The sequence below is a fragment of the Ruditapes philippinarum genome, unplaced genomic scaffold, assembly GCF_026571515.1.
Source record: "Ruditapes philippinarum isolate M1 unplaced genomic scaffold, ASM2657151v2 ctg752_1_1_1_1, whole genome shotgun sequence".
Taxonomy (NCBI): domain Eukaryota; kingdom Metazoa; phylum Mollusca; class Bivalvia; order Venerida; family Veneridae; genus Ruditapes; species Ruditapes philippinarum.
This window is the reverse complement of record NW_026865967.1, coordinates 54,594-72,949: the sequence shown is the minus strand read 5'-3', so window position 1 is coordinate 72,949 and position 18,356 is coordinate 54,594. Positions and strand designations below refer to the sequence as shown.

General features: G+C 33.0%; 2 protein-coding genes across 2 annotated transcripts; one reads left to right on the top strand and one right to left on the bottom strand.

Moving 5' to 3' along the window:
• Nucleotides 1-3,478: 3,478 nt before the first annotated feature.
• Nucleotides 3,479-15,158, bottom strand: LOC132730907 (ribosome production factor 1-like). Its single transcript, XM_060716992.1, has 9 exons — nucleotides 14,992-15,158; nucleotides 13,737-13,793; nucleotides 13,407-13,484; nucleotides 8,440-8,535; nucleotides 7,678-7,831; nucleotides 5,794-5,876; nucleotides 4,860-5,038; nucleotides 4,316-4,442; nucleotides 3,479-3,595 (listed from the first exon to the last, which is right to left on the bottom strand). The coding sequence occupies exons 1-9, from the start codon at nucleotides 15,115-15,117 to the stop codon at nucleotides 3,554-3,556; spliced, it is 942 nt and encodes a 313-aa protein (XP_060572975.1). The 5' UTR covers nucleotides 15,118-15,158; the 3' UTR covers nucleotides 3,479-3,553.
• A 338-nt stretch (nucleotides 15,159-15,496) lies between these two features.
• Nucleotides 15,497-17,860, top strand: LOC132730906 (dnaJ homolog subfamily B member 5-like). The gene is made up of 2 exons (XM_060716991.1): nucleotides 15,497-16,419; nucleotides 16,764-17,860. Exons 1-2 carry the CDS (start codon nucleotides 15,604-15,606, stop codon nucleotides 16,995-16,997), a joined length of 1,050 nt encoding a protein of 349 aa, XP_060572974.1. The 5' UTR covers nucleotides 15,497-15,603; the 3' UTR covers nucleotides 16,998-17,860.
• Nucleotides 17,861-18,356: the final 496 nt, after the last annotated feature.

Here is an 18,356-nt window from a genome sequence, read left to right as displayed (position 1 = left end):
CACCGTCTGCATGCTACTTTCGTTTTCTATTTTAATTCATAGAATTCGTAACTATAAATAGGACTGCAAGAAATACATATAAACATAAGAAATGTCAATGACAGCATTTATTATATACCTACACATTTTCTCCCTAAAATACAGGATGAACTTGAAGCGCAAACACGCTTCAACAGTTAGAAAATTCCATATTATGTTAGTGACAAATACTGTACCATATATGGAAGTGACGGACTACTTTTGACGTTGGTTCCGATCTTAGCTGTGTATTGGAAACGGAAACCAAAATTATAAAAGGCGTGGCCGGTTTTGCAAAAATTACGTATTCATCCGTCGGTCATAAATTTATTTCTTGACAGCTACATTTCATTTTCTGAAATTTCTTATAGAAGTGTAGTATAATGAAAATCATTTATAATTCATAACTCGCAATGTTGGAAAATTGATATTTCGATCGACCTTCGGTCTCGTGAGATATTTATTAGTATGTGTAGGTATATAATAATATATTCTTCCATCGCTGCTCGTAGCAAAATACAAAGCTACAACTAAAAATTCCGTATATATTTACGTTTTTATAATTAACAAGTTTCGGCTACAAACTGTCTAATATTTAAAGGTGATTAAATATCATAAGAGGCCGAATGACGTAAACGACACAGGACTGTGTTTAATCCCATACGCGTCGCCTCGTTAAACTTGCGATAACATTTTCACACCTCTGCAAGGATGTTGTGATTGCACTTAACATGCAAGTATTTATACAGATACGTGTACATTTCCGAATTTCTGAACTAATCTTTCTAAATCGCAAAAAAGTAGAAATTAAATATTTTTTTCGAGTAATCGAATATCAATTTTGTTAACCGATATTCGGACGTTCGATCGAGTACTCGGTTAACCGGTTACTCGTTGCCATCCCTAGCTAAAACACTTATCTCAGGGGGCATTGTGTGTGTGTGTATGTGTGTAGTTTGTTTCTGTTTATGACAAATATTGTGCAATCATAGTTCAAATTTTATACACATTTTAGAACTGCCTAAATTAGGATGGCAGAGTCAAATGTTTGCAGATATGAGCCGCGTCACGACAAAACCAACATAGTGGGTTTGCGACCAGCATGGATCCAGACCAGCCTGCGCCTCCGCGCAGTCTGATCAGGATACATGCTGTTTGCTATCAGTTTCTCTACTTGTAATAGGGTTGGTAAGCGAACAGCATGGATCCTGATCAGACTGCGCGGATGCGCAGGCTGGTCTGGATCCATGCTGGTCGCAAACACATTATGTTGGTTTTGTTGTGACGCAGCTCATATATTTTAAGTATCTATTAAGTAAAGATCACAAATAAGTGTAATGCTAGAATTTTACAGACTCTTGTTTTTGGATATGCTGCTAACTATAGAAAGTTTTTTTATAAAAAAAAGTTAACCACATTGAATGTATAAATTGAAATAAAATTATTTGAAATAAACATTTTAGTTGTATTTTTGGATAAAGGTACTTTATTCTGTTAATCATATGGTTTTTAGAATTATAAACCTTTGCAATGATCAAGATGTTAAAGGAAGTTATTAATGCACGTTTATAACTACATGGTTAAAATTCTAGTCATACGGCAAACTGGAATAAACAACTTTAACAGATCTTGCAAGGGTCAAAGAGGATTCAATGGAATGCATCATTCTACTAGATATCAAGCTAACGTTATTTGGTAATCAAGAGGGGAATTATTTGGTTATAGACGGGTTACATTAAAAAACCTACTTTATTACAGCTAAAAACAGCTGCAAGGCAGGGTAGAGCTTGAAATAATCCAGCAAGATCAGTGGTTCTACTTGGCAGTGACCTACCAGTATAATTGTCTGATTCTCAACTTCCAACCCATATTAAATAACCAGGAAGGAATCATGCCTGTGCAAATTTGAAGAAATCAACAATGGGAACAAAATTTTATGTTAACTGGAGTTATCAAATACTGAACCTTGTTAATATACTAGAATCAAAATTCATTGTTTTTACCATTTCTGTAACCATAGCAACCACATTGCTTGAAATAATGTACAGAAGAGCAGGTGGACTGGGTATCTGTTGATTCAGATTCGATCATAACTTCAGTAAGTTTTTTTGCTCAAAAGTATTCATTTTATCCTTTATCATATAGCTATTTATATAAAAAACTAATCATCAACTAAATGTTTTATACTGGGTAGAAATGTTTAAAAAAATGGATAGACTGGCTTTTATAGCATATGTTCTTATATTCTTACAATTTGAATAGTATATAGATGGCTCTTTTTCATTATTCGCTCATTTTGGGTTTTTAAAATATAAACATAAACACAAAATAATCAAATGTTACTCCAATAATTGAATACCACTATAGCCAGTCTAACAAGAGCCAGTTGAGATCCGGATGATGTTCCCCAAATAGATTTTCTAGTTTCAGAGTTATGTCCCCGACAAAGTTCAAAGCGTGATAAGTTCGAACTAAGGCAATACAGAGTTACTGTTCTTTGCACTGCACATTTACCCAATGAGATCTATCTACCTATAAAGTTTCATGTTGACATCTCTTATAGTATTGAGTTATGTCCCAGACATAGTTCAAAGTATAAAAACTGAACAAAGGACAATAACTCCAAAATAAAGCAAGGCAGAGTTACGATTCATCTATCTACAAAGTTTTATGTTGATCCCTCTTGTTGTTTCAGATGTCCCGGAAAAGAAAAGCAGATGGACAGACGGACAAAGGGGTGACTACATACTCTCCCTTCGGGTGCATAATAAATGTCCCATAAGCAAGTCTATGAAAGTCCGTAGGCACTTGTAGCCACTAACACTACACAAGGTGCATGTAAATATGTGCAGTATGCAGTTATTTTGTAAAAGTAGGCTTATTCATGATGCTGGCATAGATCTTAGGTTCCTGACAGGTTGCCTTGGTAACAACAGAGTTATTTCATTGGATCGGAATATCTGTCTCATGGGTACATACCCATTGGGCAGTAACAAGGCCCTCTTTGGTTTAATTTATTTTATTTTAGTTTGATTGTGTTGGAAGTGATAAGCTTATTGAAACTCTCTAATCTGTTCCTGGAACCAACCAGTACTTGAAAATGTAAAGTTTCTTGCTCACGGAAACAACAGCTTGCCGCTGACAAAGTTTGAACCCTTGAGGCCAGTAATTCTTAGATTACCAGTCTGTTGTGTTAATCACTCTGGCACGCCACCACTAACAAGGTTTGCAGAGAGTAGTAATTCTTACATAAATGATGATGACGACAGAATTCTTATCCTTGATGCCATGTTGAAGATTGAGAAAATAATATTTTACTGTACAGAAAGTTAAAGTATAAATCTGGACACCCAACTCTATGATGAGTAGCTCTCTATGTTTTACTTCAAATAAACTTAGTATAAAGCAAATAATTTAGTGTCTATTTTCAATGTAACTGAACTAAAGAATACATAACAGATTTGAAACTGTAAACATTTATTCATAGCCATTCGTTCATCAAACATACACCATATAACATTTCACGAATTGTTTGTTAAAGGAAGAACTTCCTTCTACTTGTATCCATTTCATGTCGCTGAAATAACGGAAATATAATACAGTTAAACATAAATGTTTTGTAAATCATTAAAAAGAAATTTAAAGTAAAATCGCCTGTCAATATGCTACTATAAGTACATATACTGTAACAAACACTGATTTGTTCTGGAGCTCATTAGTGCCATCCTATTGTGCCATTTTTGTTTGATACTGTCTTATTATTATTTAGATAATTCCATATTTCTGGAAAGAACCGTTTGCTGATGTTGTAAGAACTCGTGGTTCAACCCTTTTGTTACTTTTATATTAATATTAATGTACCGAAAAAAGAGCAATAAAATGTTTAAATCAAGATAGTACCATCCTATTTGATTCTGACATGATATGTTTTATCATGTTATCATTTGTCTATGTAATCATGTTATGTAACAGACATAAGGTATTTCACAACTTCAAAGTAGCCAATGAAATAATATTGTCTTTTCTTTAGTATGACTGATATATAAACCATTTTCATAAAGAAATAATTATGAAAGAATCGAAAAAGGTTGAAAGATACTGTTAATCATTGTGCAATAGATAGAAAAAATTTTTAAGTCTTTCACACAACATGATAAAACCTTGTTAAAATTGTGGCCCTCGGGTCACTTAATTCTTTTTTATACCATTATTATCTAGATATGGTCCAACAAACTTTTTTTTCTATTTATGTTTATAAGATTCATGATTTCTGTAAAGAAATTTTATGATAGAATACCTTATGTATAAACTCGTACTCTCCAAATTTGGAATCAAAACTTCCTTTCTGTAATGTCCTCAATTTCATGGTAAACCTAGGTCCAAGCTCCTGTAGGCCTACCCTCTTTGCATTACGGAAAACATATCTGTAATTACAAATTATCTGTATTATAAACCAATCAGATTTTTTATTTGTTATCACAAGATTTCAGTTCCTTTCAATGTGATGGGAGTATTAAGAAATGATGATTTAAGCAAATATTTTATGTAGGGAAAGACATGATTATTGACAGGGTGGTGAAGAGCTGTATGAGCCTATTATGTAATATAAGATAATAGACATACATCTATGATAATAATTTAGTGTGAATTCATAAACAAAATACTTCATTAAACCATGAGAACAACAGATATCCTTGTCTCACATACAATTAAATCCCTCATGAGATATATCTATCAGCTTGCCAAGAAATTGGTAATATTTTCATTGATGAATACATTATTTTGCCATACTGACAATTTTAACTTTTGTTCATAGATTATTGAAAATTAAAATACAATACCTATGGTGTCTGACAAAGATAAAATCTCTCTGATTATGGAAGGTCACAGCTCGACGGCCCTGAAATTCTGGGTCATGTGGAAAGACTGATGCCAGCATTCTTCCAACAGATGTACCCAGGCGAGTATTAAAGTTGTTAAGTATAACCTCTGGTTGATGACTAGAAAGTTTTCCTGCATTCTAAAATAATAACATACATGTTGAATATCACGGTCAATATTATTTAAAAAATTGACAAAAGTATGTAATTCGACAGTGCATCTATAGCCATTTTCACTTTCCAGAAAAAAATAGTATGTGCCCGGTCAATCATCATGGCTTCAGAATTGACTTGTAAGCGGGAATCCGCGATTGACACCAACTTGAAATATTTCGCCATATCATGAAGGGGAGAGATGAGGGAAAAAATAAATGCAGAAATTATGCTAAAATACTAAATGCCAGGATAATGGCCTTTGTATTTGACAGTAAGTATGGATAGTATGATAGAACTTTAGAAATACTGGTATCCAACATGCCAAAATAGGTAAATCATATTGTGCTTAACGGGAAATTAGTGATGGAAATGAATGATACATTGAATATGTCACATTCCAGGAACATGGCTTCTTTATTGGTAAGTAACATAATGTTTGTAAAATTAAGTCATTGGCAAAGGTAAAGTTACGATAATTCCTTCTTTCCAAAAGTAGGTTAGCAGTATAGATGGAATGTACAGTTCAATACATTGTATCTATAAAAAGGGCATAAAGCAAGTAGAAATAAGTTGCTGAATGGAATTGTTTTTCATACATCTTCAGTAATATATTTGCCAAAGACTAAAATCCTTATAGATTATTAAAAAACAAAAGATTTACGTCAAAACATATCTGTTTCTCCAACTGCATACATTAAAGGTCAAATAAGTATGAAAAATTCTAGTTTAACAACTTTACCTTAATCTCTGTAGTCAATTTGACATTAGACACCTTGAATTGTGCTGTAGGTCCATCAGGTAAACGTGATATTACAAGACCATCTAAAAAGTACTGATTAAGGCTAAAATATGTCACTTAACTTACAGCATTTCATCACAACTTTATTCTGATAAATAATCACTCAACTGACAAAATGTCATGGTTTCACCTATAATAGATTTAGAGCAATTTTGCTACAAACCGAAAGAGTGAAAAGAAAATCATTCACAACAGAAAATGTCTTCTTGTTTCTGAACTGAAGCTGTTCAAAGTTGTCTTTTATTTCATCTATAACAACAATTTAAGGTATGACAACTCAATCACAAATATACAACATGTACATAATTGTTGTGATCAACTGATAGATGAATGAACAGAACTATTATCTCTACATGTCTTTCAAAGATGATCTTCTTAAAGAAGTAAAATCTGTAATTCTATTATAGGGAAAGGCATTCAGGTGAATTAAAGAGTCACATTCCATCTTTCCTTTGCCTTCACCATTGGCAGGCGACTCCCTACTCACATTTCATAACATAAACCAGAAAAATATATGTTTTGTATCATTTTTTTTTATTATTATTTTAAAATAGCATCCAGTTTTATCCTACGAGACTGATTTTATTAGTCCCCTACCGGTTTACCGGAGGGGACTTTAGGTTTACCCTCCGTCCGTCTGTCCGTCCGTCTGTCCGCGTTAACGCAAAAAGTACTGAAAATATTTTAATGAAACTTGATATATGGATAGATGGCAGTATGGAGATTATGCACGTCTTTTTCTTTTCTTCCTATGTTGAAAATTCTGGTTGCTATGGCAACAAATAGACTGAAAACATGGCAAATTTTACACATAACCTGGATCCCGCGATAACGCAAAAAGTACTGAAAATATCTTTATGAAACTTGATATATGGATAGATGGCAGTATGGAGATTATGCACATCTTTTTCTTTTCTTCCTATGTTGAAAATTCTGGTTGCTATGGCAACAAATAGACTGAAAATATGGCAAATTTTACACATAACCTAGATCCAGTGATAACACAAAAAGTACTGAAAATATGTTTATGAAACTTGACATATGGGTAGATGGCAGTATGAAAATTATGCACATCCTTTTCTTATTTTCCTATGTTGAAAATTCTGGTTGCTATGGCAACAAATAGACTGAATTTCAAGATTTCTGATTCTAGTTTTTAAGTTTTTTCACTATAAGTTCTTTCTTAAGGTATTTTCTTCAAACTTTAAATTTAAGTTGCTTGTCATCAACCACATCATATGTGACAAAGTTTACAACTCTAGCACAAAATTTGTTAGAATTACCTCCCTTGAACTTAAAATTTTCATGAAAAAAACATTGTTTCTTTTTAATAACTTCTTTTTTTGAATGTATCTACTTCAAACTTCATATAAATGTTTCTTATTATCACTCAACATTTGTGAGTGTTCAATACTCTAGCAAGACTATTCCCAGAATTATGCCCCTTTTGAACTTAGACTTTTTTTTGAGAAATTGGTAATTTTTACTCCAACTTCTTCAATCATGATAGGATTTTAAAAATGTTATATTTTGATAACAGGGATGTCTAAAAAATAACTTTAGAGTGACCTTCAGTCTGTCTGTCTGTACATAAAAACTGTTTCCTGTAATTACTTTTAAATAACTTTTTTAACAAATTTACTTAAAATAGGAACATAAGTGAATGGCCAATGGCCCTTCAGAATGTTGCTTGGGCTCTTACCGGTAGGGGACTTATGGATTGCTTGCAATACTATGATAATTGCTTGTTAATTTAAGATCCAAGTAGCAAAATTCTATGCTGATGGAACAAAATAATCTCAATTTATTCTAAAGAAAGGATACTGGGAATTCCTCTATCTTCATTGACAACAATAAGATCTGTGAAATTCTTTGACAATGCCTGTGGAATTATCTTCTTCAGATCTAGACCCCTTCTGTACAATAGCTCTGTGTTTGGTATTAACTTCTTTAACTCTTTGCAAAATTTATTAGTCCTCTGGAAAAAAAGCAAGCATCACAATCATGTGACAAAATCAGATCGTTACATGCCTTATCATAAAGAAGCTAGCAAGTGACAGCAATATTTCCATTTTCCATTAAAAGAGAAAGAAATGAGCACTGCAAAGGCAGGCTTAATGCACTAAAATACAAATTTGTTTAACTCAGAGAAATCAAAAATAACCTTTTAATTAGGGAAAAGATCATTTCATGAAACTTGTCCAAAGGATGTTTTATTTCAATTTATTCTTATGGTACTTATGCTAGTTTTTACCACATAGTCATGATTAATATAACTTGTATATAACTATTGTAGTACATTTCAAGATGGAGCTACAATCAAAATAAATATGCTTTAGGTATTGTAGTCAAGAGATTTTTTATAATGTACGTACTCAAAGTTTACTATATGTGAGTGTATGTAAATTAAGTTATCCCTTTTCCTAACAACTAGGTCATTTTTTTATCATAAATAACTTTTGTGAAGATGTACCAGGCAATTGTTGCATGCCAAATATCTAGGCTCTGAGTATTTTAGTTTTACATAGTTTGTTAATAATATAATTTGATAAATCTGATCAACATTTCAGTTGATAAAGTACATACAGGACCAGGTCTATCACAGGTTGTAAGTAGAATTTTGGGTGTGGTCTCTCTATTGAAATATGATGACATTTCATCCTGTGCCTCATCAAGCTGTACCTGTAAAATTATCGTGAAAGAACAAGATTAGGTATGAGTTATTAACTTTTTCTAATTTACTACAGCAATGTAAACTTAACAAGAATTTGTAACAGAGTTACCAACGTCCCCCGCCCCGGGAGTTTTATATGAAGCATAAAATTGTGCTATTTCAAAAGATTGAGGTATGGATCTCAGGACATTCAGTCCAAAATTATGATCAATGCTAGATCTGCAAATGTAACAATAAATTTGTTAAAAAAATAAAATGAAACACGGGATTTAAAAATCTATCATGTTAAGCTTTGACCTCTAAGTGTGACCTTGACCTTGGAGGTAGGGGAGCAGGTGTTGTGCATGAAATAACGTCTTATTATTGAGACTATTTGTGCCAAGTATTTTCAAAATCCCTTGAACTATGAAGAAGTTGTAGATTGGACACAAAATATACCCTATAACAGACTATGTAAATCTTTGACCTCTAAGTGTGACCTTGACCTTGGAGGTAGGGACACAGATGTTACGCATGACATATCATCTAATCATTGTGATTATTTGTGCCAAGTATTTTCAAAATCCCTTAATCTATGAAGAAGTAATGGACGGGACAAAAAATATACCAAATAACAGACTCTGTTAACCTTTGACCTCTAAGTGTGACCTTGACCTTAAGAAGTAAGGGTGCAGGTGTTGTACCTGACATATCGGCTTATTATTGTGACTATTTGTGCCAAGTTATTTCAAAATCCCTTGAACTATGAAGAAGTTCTAGATTCGACACAAAATATACCCTATAACAGACTATGTTAATTTTTGACCTCTAAGTGTGACCTTGACCTTCGAGGTAGGGATGCAGGTGTTGCGCATGACACATCCTCTTATTATAGTGACTATTTGTGCGAAGTATTTTCAAAATCCTTTGATCTATGAAAAAGTTATAGACCGGACACAAAATATACCCTGTAACAGACTATGTAAGTATTTGACCTCCAAGTGTGACCTTGACCTTGGAGGTAGGTGACTGGTTTTTGCGCATGACACATCATCTGATTATTGTGAACAATTATAGCAAGTATTTACAAAAGTCCTTCATAGATAAGGAAGTTATGGACCGGACACAACATATACCCTCAAATAGACAATGTTGACCTTGAATGAGCAAGCACGACTTTGACCCTGAATGTACGGGTCAAGTTGTTACGCATGACACATCGCCTTATTATAACAAACATTTGTGCCAAGTTATCTAAACTTTCCTTTGATAAATGACAAAGTTATGGACCGGACACCAAATATACCCTGTAACAGACTATGTTAATATTTGACCTCCAAGTGTGACCTTGACCTTGAAGGTAGGTGACTGGCTTTTGCGCATGACACATCGTCTGATTATTGTGAACAATTATGGCAAGTATTTTCAAAATCCCTTCATAGATAAGAAAGTTATAGACCAGACACGACATATACCCTCAAATAGACAATGTTAACCTTGAATGAGCAAGTACGACCTTGACCCTGAAGGTACGGGTCTGGTTGTTACGCATGACACATCGTCTTATTATAACAAACATTTGTGCCAAGTAATTTCAAATTCCTTTGATAAATGACAAAGTTATGGACCGGACACCAAATATACACTGTAACAGACTATGTTAATATTTGACCTCCAAGTGTGACCTTCACCTTGAAGGTAGGTGACTGGTTTTTGCGCATGACACATCGTCTGATTATTAAAAACAATTATGGCAAGTATTTTCAAAATCCCTTAATTGATAAGAAAGTTATAGACCGGACACAACATATACCCTCAAATAGACAATGTTGACCTTGAATGAGCAAGTACGACCTTGACCCTGAAGGTACGGTTCTAGTTATTGCGCATGACACACCGTCTTATGATAACAAACATTTGTGCCAAGTTATCTCAACTTCCTTTGATAAATGACAAAGTTATGGACCGGACACCAAATATACCCTGTAACAGACTATGTTAATATTTGACCTCCAAGTGTGACCTTGACCTTGAAGGTAGGTGACTGGTTTTTGCGCATGACACATCGTCTGATTATTCTGAACAATTATGGCAAGTATTTTCAAAATCCCTTCATAGATAAGAAAGTTATAGACCGGACACAACATATACCCTCAAATAGACAATGTTAACCTTGAATGAGCAAGTACGACCTTGACCCTGAAGGTACGGGTCTGGTTGTTGTGCATGACACATCGTCTTATTATAACAAACATTTGTGCCAAGTAATTTCAAATTCCTTTGATAAATGACAAAGTTATGGACCGGACACGAAATATACCCTGTAACAGACTATGTTAATATTTGACCTCCAAGTGTGACCTTGACCTTGAAGGTAGGTAACTGGTTTTTGCGCATGACACATCGTCTGATTATTGTGAACAATTATGGCAAGTATTTACAAAATCCCTTCATAGATAAGAAAGTTATGGACCGGACACGACATATACCCTCAAATAGGCAATGTTGACCTTGAATGAGCAAGTGTGACCTTGACCCTGGAGGTAGGGGTCTGGTTGTTGCGCATGACACATCATCTCATTATAATAAACATTTGTGCCAAGTTATTTCAAATTCCTTTCATAAATGACAAAGTTATGGACCGGACACGAAAGTGTGACGGACGGACGGACAGACGGACGGACAGACGGACGGACGGAGCCTATTTCTATATCAACATACACAGACAATAAAACATACAGTACATGTACTTTGTAAACATGTAATCTAACAATGAGTACATTATTTCTGTATTAGAACTGTATTCATTCAAATAGTGTTAACTTATTTATACATGATTTTTACACAAAATGTATATATACGAGGGGTTATCTAAATTTTCGTGGACTTTCTTTGTTGCGTAAAATATATTTGAGATATTAATTTGAAATTCTTACACTGCTTAGAGGAATTAACAAGAGCGATCAGTAATCACATGTGTCGCCTCATGATGGCCAATTTCATGTTGGGACAAATTTTGTGACAGACGGACAGACAGACGGACAGTGCACAACTAGACTAACCACTTTGTACTGATCATTAATGTAAAATTTGGATAAAATTGCACCAGTAGTTTATGAGGAGTAGTCCGGACAAGCTTTTGCGTATCTGGCAACACACAGAAAAAAACACCTTTTTATCAAAGGGCCATAACTCGGCCAAAAATCATTCAAGCGGAAAACCCGTGCAATATGCGCAAGGACTTGAGCTACAGATCAATCCTGTAAAGTTTCATTGAAATTGCATAAGTGGTATAAGAGAAGTAGTCTGGACAAACTTTAAAAATAAAAATTATTAAAGGGCCATAACTCAAACAAAAATCACTGAACCGGAAAATGCTGACAATATGCACAACTAAACTTGGTACTGATCATTCCTGTAAAGTTTGGATGAAATTGCACCAGTAGTTTATGAGGAGTAGTCCGGACAAGCTTTTGTGTATCTGGCAACACACAGAAAAAGAAACCTTTTTATCAAAGGGCCATAACTCGGCCAAAAATCATTCAACCGGAAAACCCGTGCAATATGCGCAAGGACTTGAGCTACAGATCAATCCTGTAAAGTTTCATTGAAATTGCATAAGTGGTATAAGAGAAGTAGTCCGGACAAACTTTAAAATTAAAAATTATTAAAGGGCCATAACTCTGACAAAAAACATTGAACCGGAAAATCCTGACAATATGCACAACTAGACTTGGTACTGATCATTCCTGTAAAGTTTGGATGAAATTGCACCAGTAGTTTATGAGGAGTAGTCCGGACAAGTTTTGTGACGGACGGACGGACAGACGGACAGACAGACAGACGGACAGACAGACGACGGAGAAGTGATCCCTATATGTCGCCACTACTCCGTAGAGGCGACACAATAACAAATAAACACAGGCAAATTCATGTGAGTAGCTTCATACATTACAACATTATTCAATTTTACATAAACACATGTCGGTGACAGCGTCGCACTCCAAAAAAGTTATTGATGTCAAAGTCATAATATTAACATACAACTTGTGCTTCAACGTTACGCAGTCAAAGACAGTTACTGCTTCTCGAAGTAATGTCCATCACTAAATTTCTTATGCCACTTTAACACTAATGATCGTGAAATTTTCTTTTCTCTGTTCGTCTGCTGATTTTTATCAAATGTTTTTGTAGGTGTCGTTCCCAAATTACAACAAAAATTTATGATTGCTTTATAATCGCGTGATTTTCTAATTACCGCGTGTGCGTCATTTTCCCGTTGTAAACAATAAAGGCGCCTGGAGTTTCTAACGATATCAACAAAAATAAACGGAAATGACGTCCATTATTTTATAGAATTACTTAAATGATATCATTGAAGAAACATGCGATGTTCAGCGGGTTTTCTACGTTAATTTTTTAGTTTTTTAACAAAGAATATACGATGACTTACTGCGCTTTTCTACCGTGCGCCGGGTGCCGTGTATGTGCTTATTTAAAAGCAATATAAAATCATTATTTATTGACACAATTAACTGTTCTTTTCAAAATGTGTTGATAATATTCTACAATGTATGCTGATAAAATTTCATTACAATACACGTTGACGTTCAAGAGATATTTTTGGATAACCCAGCATATGTTCAGTATTTAATGAGTAAATTCTTATAATCATAACTGAGCTTTAACATTTTACGTTCAGTGCCTAATATTTAAATTTTATTATAATTATTTTTTTTATCATTATCATCATCATCATAATGTATACATTTCAAGAACAATAAAACAAATCTTAATTAATCATTAACAAACAACAGATTAGAAAGAAAAATTCTAAATTATTTCTTTTCTTCTGATTGCTGGAAAGTATTTATAAATCAGAGAAAATGTTCAGACATACCTCTTCATCTTCTTGGTTAACCATGGTTTCATCTGGAACTCTCATGTTCTCAATGGTCTTGGGGACCTGTTTAGGAACCTATAATGAAATTGAAACATACATTCAACTCTCAAATTTATTTGTTTAGTATTTTATGACTGTGTAGCAGTTGTTTTATGATTTTTATTTTGAGAAAATGATTTTTAAAGGTCCTCCAAATCTTTATAGGAATAAATAAAATGAACATCCATTCATCAATCAAATATAAACAAATTCTGTACAAGATAAAATTGAGTTCATAGATATGAAACTCTATGAGGTAATAGTTACTTAAATTTAAAAATATCACACCTCAACTCCAGATTCTTTTGCTTCTTTCATTTTCCTTTTCTTCTCTTTTATCTTTTCCTGGAAAAGAAAATTTGATGTTAACATCCTTTTCATATTAAGATGTAGACACATAAATATTTCATACATGTATAAGAAAAAGGACAATTTAACCATCTAACTGAGCACTTTTATAATCTGTAAGCAGCAAAATTCATGTGTTATAATCATAACCGTAACCCTCTAACCCTTATCAATAACACTAACCCTAACCCGTAACACTAACCCTTAACTGTAACCCTAGAAGTAAACCGAGAACAAAAAACTGATTAAGACTGAAGAAATAATTTTGTCACTTTGTGGAAAGAAGTTCTAAATTATTTAGAACTTCTTTCCACAAAGTGCTATTTAGTAAATAGTTGCAGGCATGACTGAGTCATTAGTCTAGCCCCATTTAACAATTGTATATATCTAAGGTTAAAAAAAAACTATGAAAAGCAATGTGCATTGACTTCATTTATCAGGATATGTGAAAAACTCAAATATCTGATTGCCCCTCTACAAAAATACTAATAAACTTATTGTAGCCCGGGGTTCTATGATATCAAGGTACTTAACGTTTAACGGAAAATATTTGAAGATAAATATCATAAATGAATGAGATTTTTCTTCCATCTTAAAATTGAACCTTTTCCAGAACTGTTTGTCATAAAATTATTTCAAAAACCAATAAAAATGACATTTTTAAGAATATTTTCAATGCCTGCCATTTTGGGTCATTTCAGAGGAGGTTACTACAGTATCAAGGTAATCCCCAAAAAAAGCAGATATGTAAGGATTGATGGGTCAAAACTTTCAAGTTAAGTTGTGGAAAACTTCCATCAGTTAACTTACTATAAAATTAAAATTATATGAACAGACTATATATCAGTATATGTGTTTATAACATATTTTAATTGACTGTGTAAAAACCACTAAGGAAAATGGTAGTCAAATATGAAGGTTTTATAAAATAGTTTTCTTGCCACAAATACATTCACTATTCACCAAATTAAATTTATTGGCAGATGAAAATGAATCTAGTGTGCAAGTTTTACAACTATTAGCATCATCATGTGTTGCTTTTACTAGCAGTGACAGAAAATTTAAATACCTTGATATCATAGAACCCTTGATATCATAGGAACCTAGTATATCCGAATTGAAATTCATTCGTATATTATGTCACTTTAATCTTTACTGATACTCTATGTGTAGACGTAAAAATGTAACTTCAAACCTTCCTTTTCTCTTGCTTCATTTTTCGGTACATTTCTTGTCGTAATTGTTTATTCTTTATCTGGGAAATGTTGGGCCTAGGGATCAAAGATTCCGATCCCATCGTGGTTTTTGATGTGGAGGCCATTTTGAGGGAATAACAATTATCCTCTTCCTAATAGTAATATGCCTGAAAATTAATTTGTAAAAAGTTTTATGTGATTGTAAAATAAGTCATTCTGTTTATTTTTTTTTTGTAATAAAATTGATCTCTCATGTATCAAACTCAAGTACTCTTATAATCTATATCTGATATATGAACATATAAAATTATTTCTCCCTGAAAGTGTCAAGGTCATTATTTACTTCAATGACCTACTTTTTTCCGGTTTTCCATAGTGAATGCTGATATTGCATTGGATGTTAAAAATAAATCTTCCTCTGATTGGTTTAAATCCGGATGTGACGTTCATAGTCTAGAATAATCTAGAACGTTCGCGCAAGTGACAGCTCTTTCCGTTGTATTTTAAAGAGCGGTTATATACACAGTAACGTCATTTGTTTGAGAACACAGACTGTTGTTTAATATAATAAGTATAGCTGAAGATTTTGGATATTAGTGATAACTGACAACATGGGAAAGGACTATTACAAAGTTCTTGGTATCCCGAGAACGGCAAATGAGGGGGAAATTAAAAAGGGCTACAGAAAAATGGCTCTAAAATACCATCCGGACAAAAATAAATCACCAAACGCTGAGGAAAAATTCAAAGAAATTTCGGAAGCATATGATGTCTTAAGTGATAAAGACAAAAAAGAAATTTACGACAAGTATGGTGAGGAAGGGCTTAAAGCAGGAGGTGGAGGTGGTGGAGGCCAGGGTGGCAGTGCACCTGGAGGGTTCCATTACACTTACCAGGGAGACCCACGAGAGACATTTAAAATGTTCTTTGGAGACGAAGATCCATTTGCAAATTTCTTTAGTTTTGGATCAGGTCCAGGTGGTCAAGGATTTAGGCAAGCAAGATTTGGAGGTGGCCAAGAATCCATGGAAACTGACGATGATCCTTTTGGACAGCACTTCGGTGGGTTTGGTGGTGGCATGCCTGGTCATGGTATGCCACGCAGAAAACATCAAGACACTGCTGTTGTCAGAGACTTGCAAGTATCATTAGAAGATATTTATAAAGGAACTACAAAGAAATTGAAAATTACTAGAAAAGTTTTAAATCCAGATGGACGTTCAACAAGGACTGAAGATAAAATCTTAACTATTGATGTAAAACCAGGCTGGAAAGCTGGAACAAAAATAACATTTCCAAAGGAAGGTGATCAAACTCCAAATAATGTTCCAGCAGATATAATTTTTGTGATTAAAGACAAGCCACACCAAATGTTTACAAGAGATGGGAGTGATATTAGATACAAAGCTTCAATTTCATTAAAGCAGGTATGTATACTAGACAAATTAAGAAATTTCTTTAGATTGATTACTTTTAAAACTTTCAAATTTATTAATACATATAGATCTACCTTCACAATAACTAACCTTGTGAAAACAATTTTAAGTAGTTAAACTTTAAATTTCATCAACAAATTAATATGTTTTACACTGCAAGGTTATAGATCTCTTAACAATTTTTGTCAGTGCATGTTTCAAGTTGTAATATATACAGGTAACCATTTTGATACTTGACTAATTGAAAGAACTAACACCAGTATCCATGAAAATTAAAATGTTTTATTTAAAAGTTTAAACCTTAAACCTGACAATATTTTTTAAATCTATTTCAGGCTCTTTGTGGAACAACACTTCAGGTGCCAACAATAGATGGTCGTAATATACCTCTACGTCTCAATGAAGTTATAAAACCTAACATGTTGAAGAGAATACAGGGTGAAGGATTACCTCAACCAAAACAATCTGCAAGAAGAGGAGATCTAATAGTGGAATTTGACATTAGATTCCCAAGTAAAATGACATCTAGTGCTAAAGAAATTTTGTCAGACTGTTTACCAGACTCTTGAAACAGCATATCAGTATTAGATTAGTGTAATCTTTATCAACCAGAGTGTATATATGTACATACAATATCATTAAGTCATGTAATGTAAATACCCATTTATACCATGGTATAATCATAGTATTTAATGATGAGGATAATTAATGTGACAATATTGCTAACATGTTTAAATGGGCATTCATGTCAAATACTGATAAGTGATTGTATTGTATTGTGCAAATACAATGTAATGTTTGTGCCATAATGCCACACTTAACTGCCTTCTATGTAATGTTCAGTATGTGATAAACTATATTATTTTTGTGTTAGTATCAATATACACCAAAGTTATATTTGGCCTAAAGAAGGTACACATTTAGTGTTGAGTGTTTGTTTATTGTATATGGTAAAAAACTAAGTGAAGCTATATTTCGAAAAACAACTTCAAAAAATTTGAAGTAAAAAGAAAATTGATTTTTATTTCAAAAATAAAGTTAACTGTTTCACATTATTTCGGAAAAAAGAATTACATCTACATTGAAAAAGTTATTAACAAGTTTTATGTTGGTTGTAATGTATAACATAAAGCCTAGGAGAAACACTAATCATTAATACACCAGGATTTTTTAAAGATACTGGTTAAATTAAAAAAAAACACATTTTGTTGTAGATGTATTATGTTGACTTTTAAGGCATATATGGCTGTGCTTATTTGCCCTGTAACAATAATCTTTATTTATGTTTATTTTCATTTATAACTGTTATTTGATGCTAGTTAATCTAAGTTTTTAGATTGATGATTGTAATTATGTACCAGTAAGTGTCAATGATATTTGTTTAAAACATTTGTTGAAATTTATTGGTATGATTAAACTGTTAAAACAGTTATTTTGTGTATTTTTCTTTAAATCTATCTTTATTTGGAAAAAAATGAAAACTTTGCTAAAGAAAAGTTTAAGAATCAGTACATGTATAGGTAGTTACTGTGAGTACACATATTTTTGAATTGATACCTAGTTGAACATAGATTATTTGATGAAAATTTGACAAGGAAAGAATTGTAAAAACATCAGCTAATGTAAAACAAGTTATGTTATAATATATACTGCATGGCAACTTGCCAAGTGTTATGCAATTTACTCCCACACTCACTGCACTTAATAATACATTACTAAGAACCAGCTTTCAAGTTGGTTGCATATTTGTGAAAGTTTACTACTGCAGTAGTGATTATTCAGCATAAAAAATGCAATTAGAATTAACAACGTATTTACTGGTGACAAAACCACAGGCAAAAGTATCGGACCTGGGAAGAAAAAAATAAAAAAAAAATGTATATAATGACCCCTTTAAAAATATACTATAAGTTAAGAGCATTATTTAC

Coding starts and splice junctions, on each gene's coding strand:
- LOC132730907 (XM_060716992.1), bottom strand. CDS start 15,117: ATGGCCTCCACATCAAAAACCACGATGGGATCGGAATCTTTGATCCCT. Junction 8,536..13,406: donor TTAACCAAGAAGATGAAGAG/GTATGTCTGAAC, acceptor ATAATTTTACAG/GTACAGCTTGATGAGGCACA. Junction 5,039..5,793: donor AATTGACTACAGAGATTAAG/GTAAAGTTGTTA, acceptor TTATTATTTTAG/AATGCAGGAAAACTTTCTAG.
- LOC132730906 (XM_060716991.1), top strand. CDS start 15,604: ATGGGAAAGGACTATTACAAAGTTCTTGGTATCCCGAGAACGGCAAAT. Junction 16,420..16,763: donor CTTCAATTTCATTAAAGCAG/GTATGTATACTA, acceptor AATCTATTTCAG/GCTCTTTGTGGAACAACACT.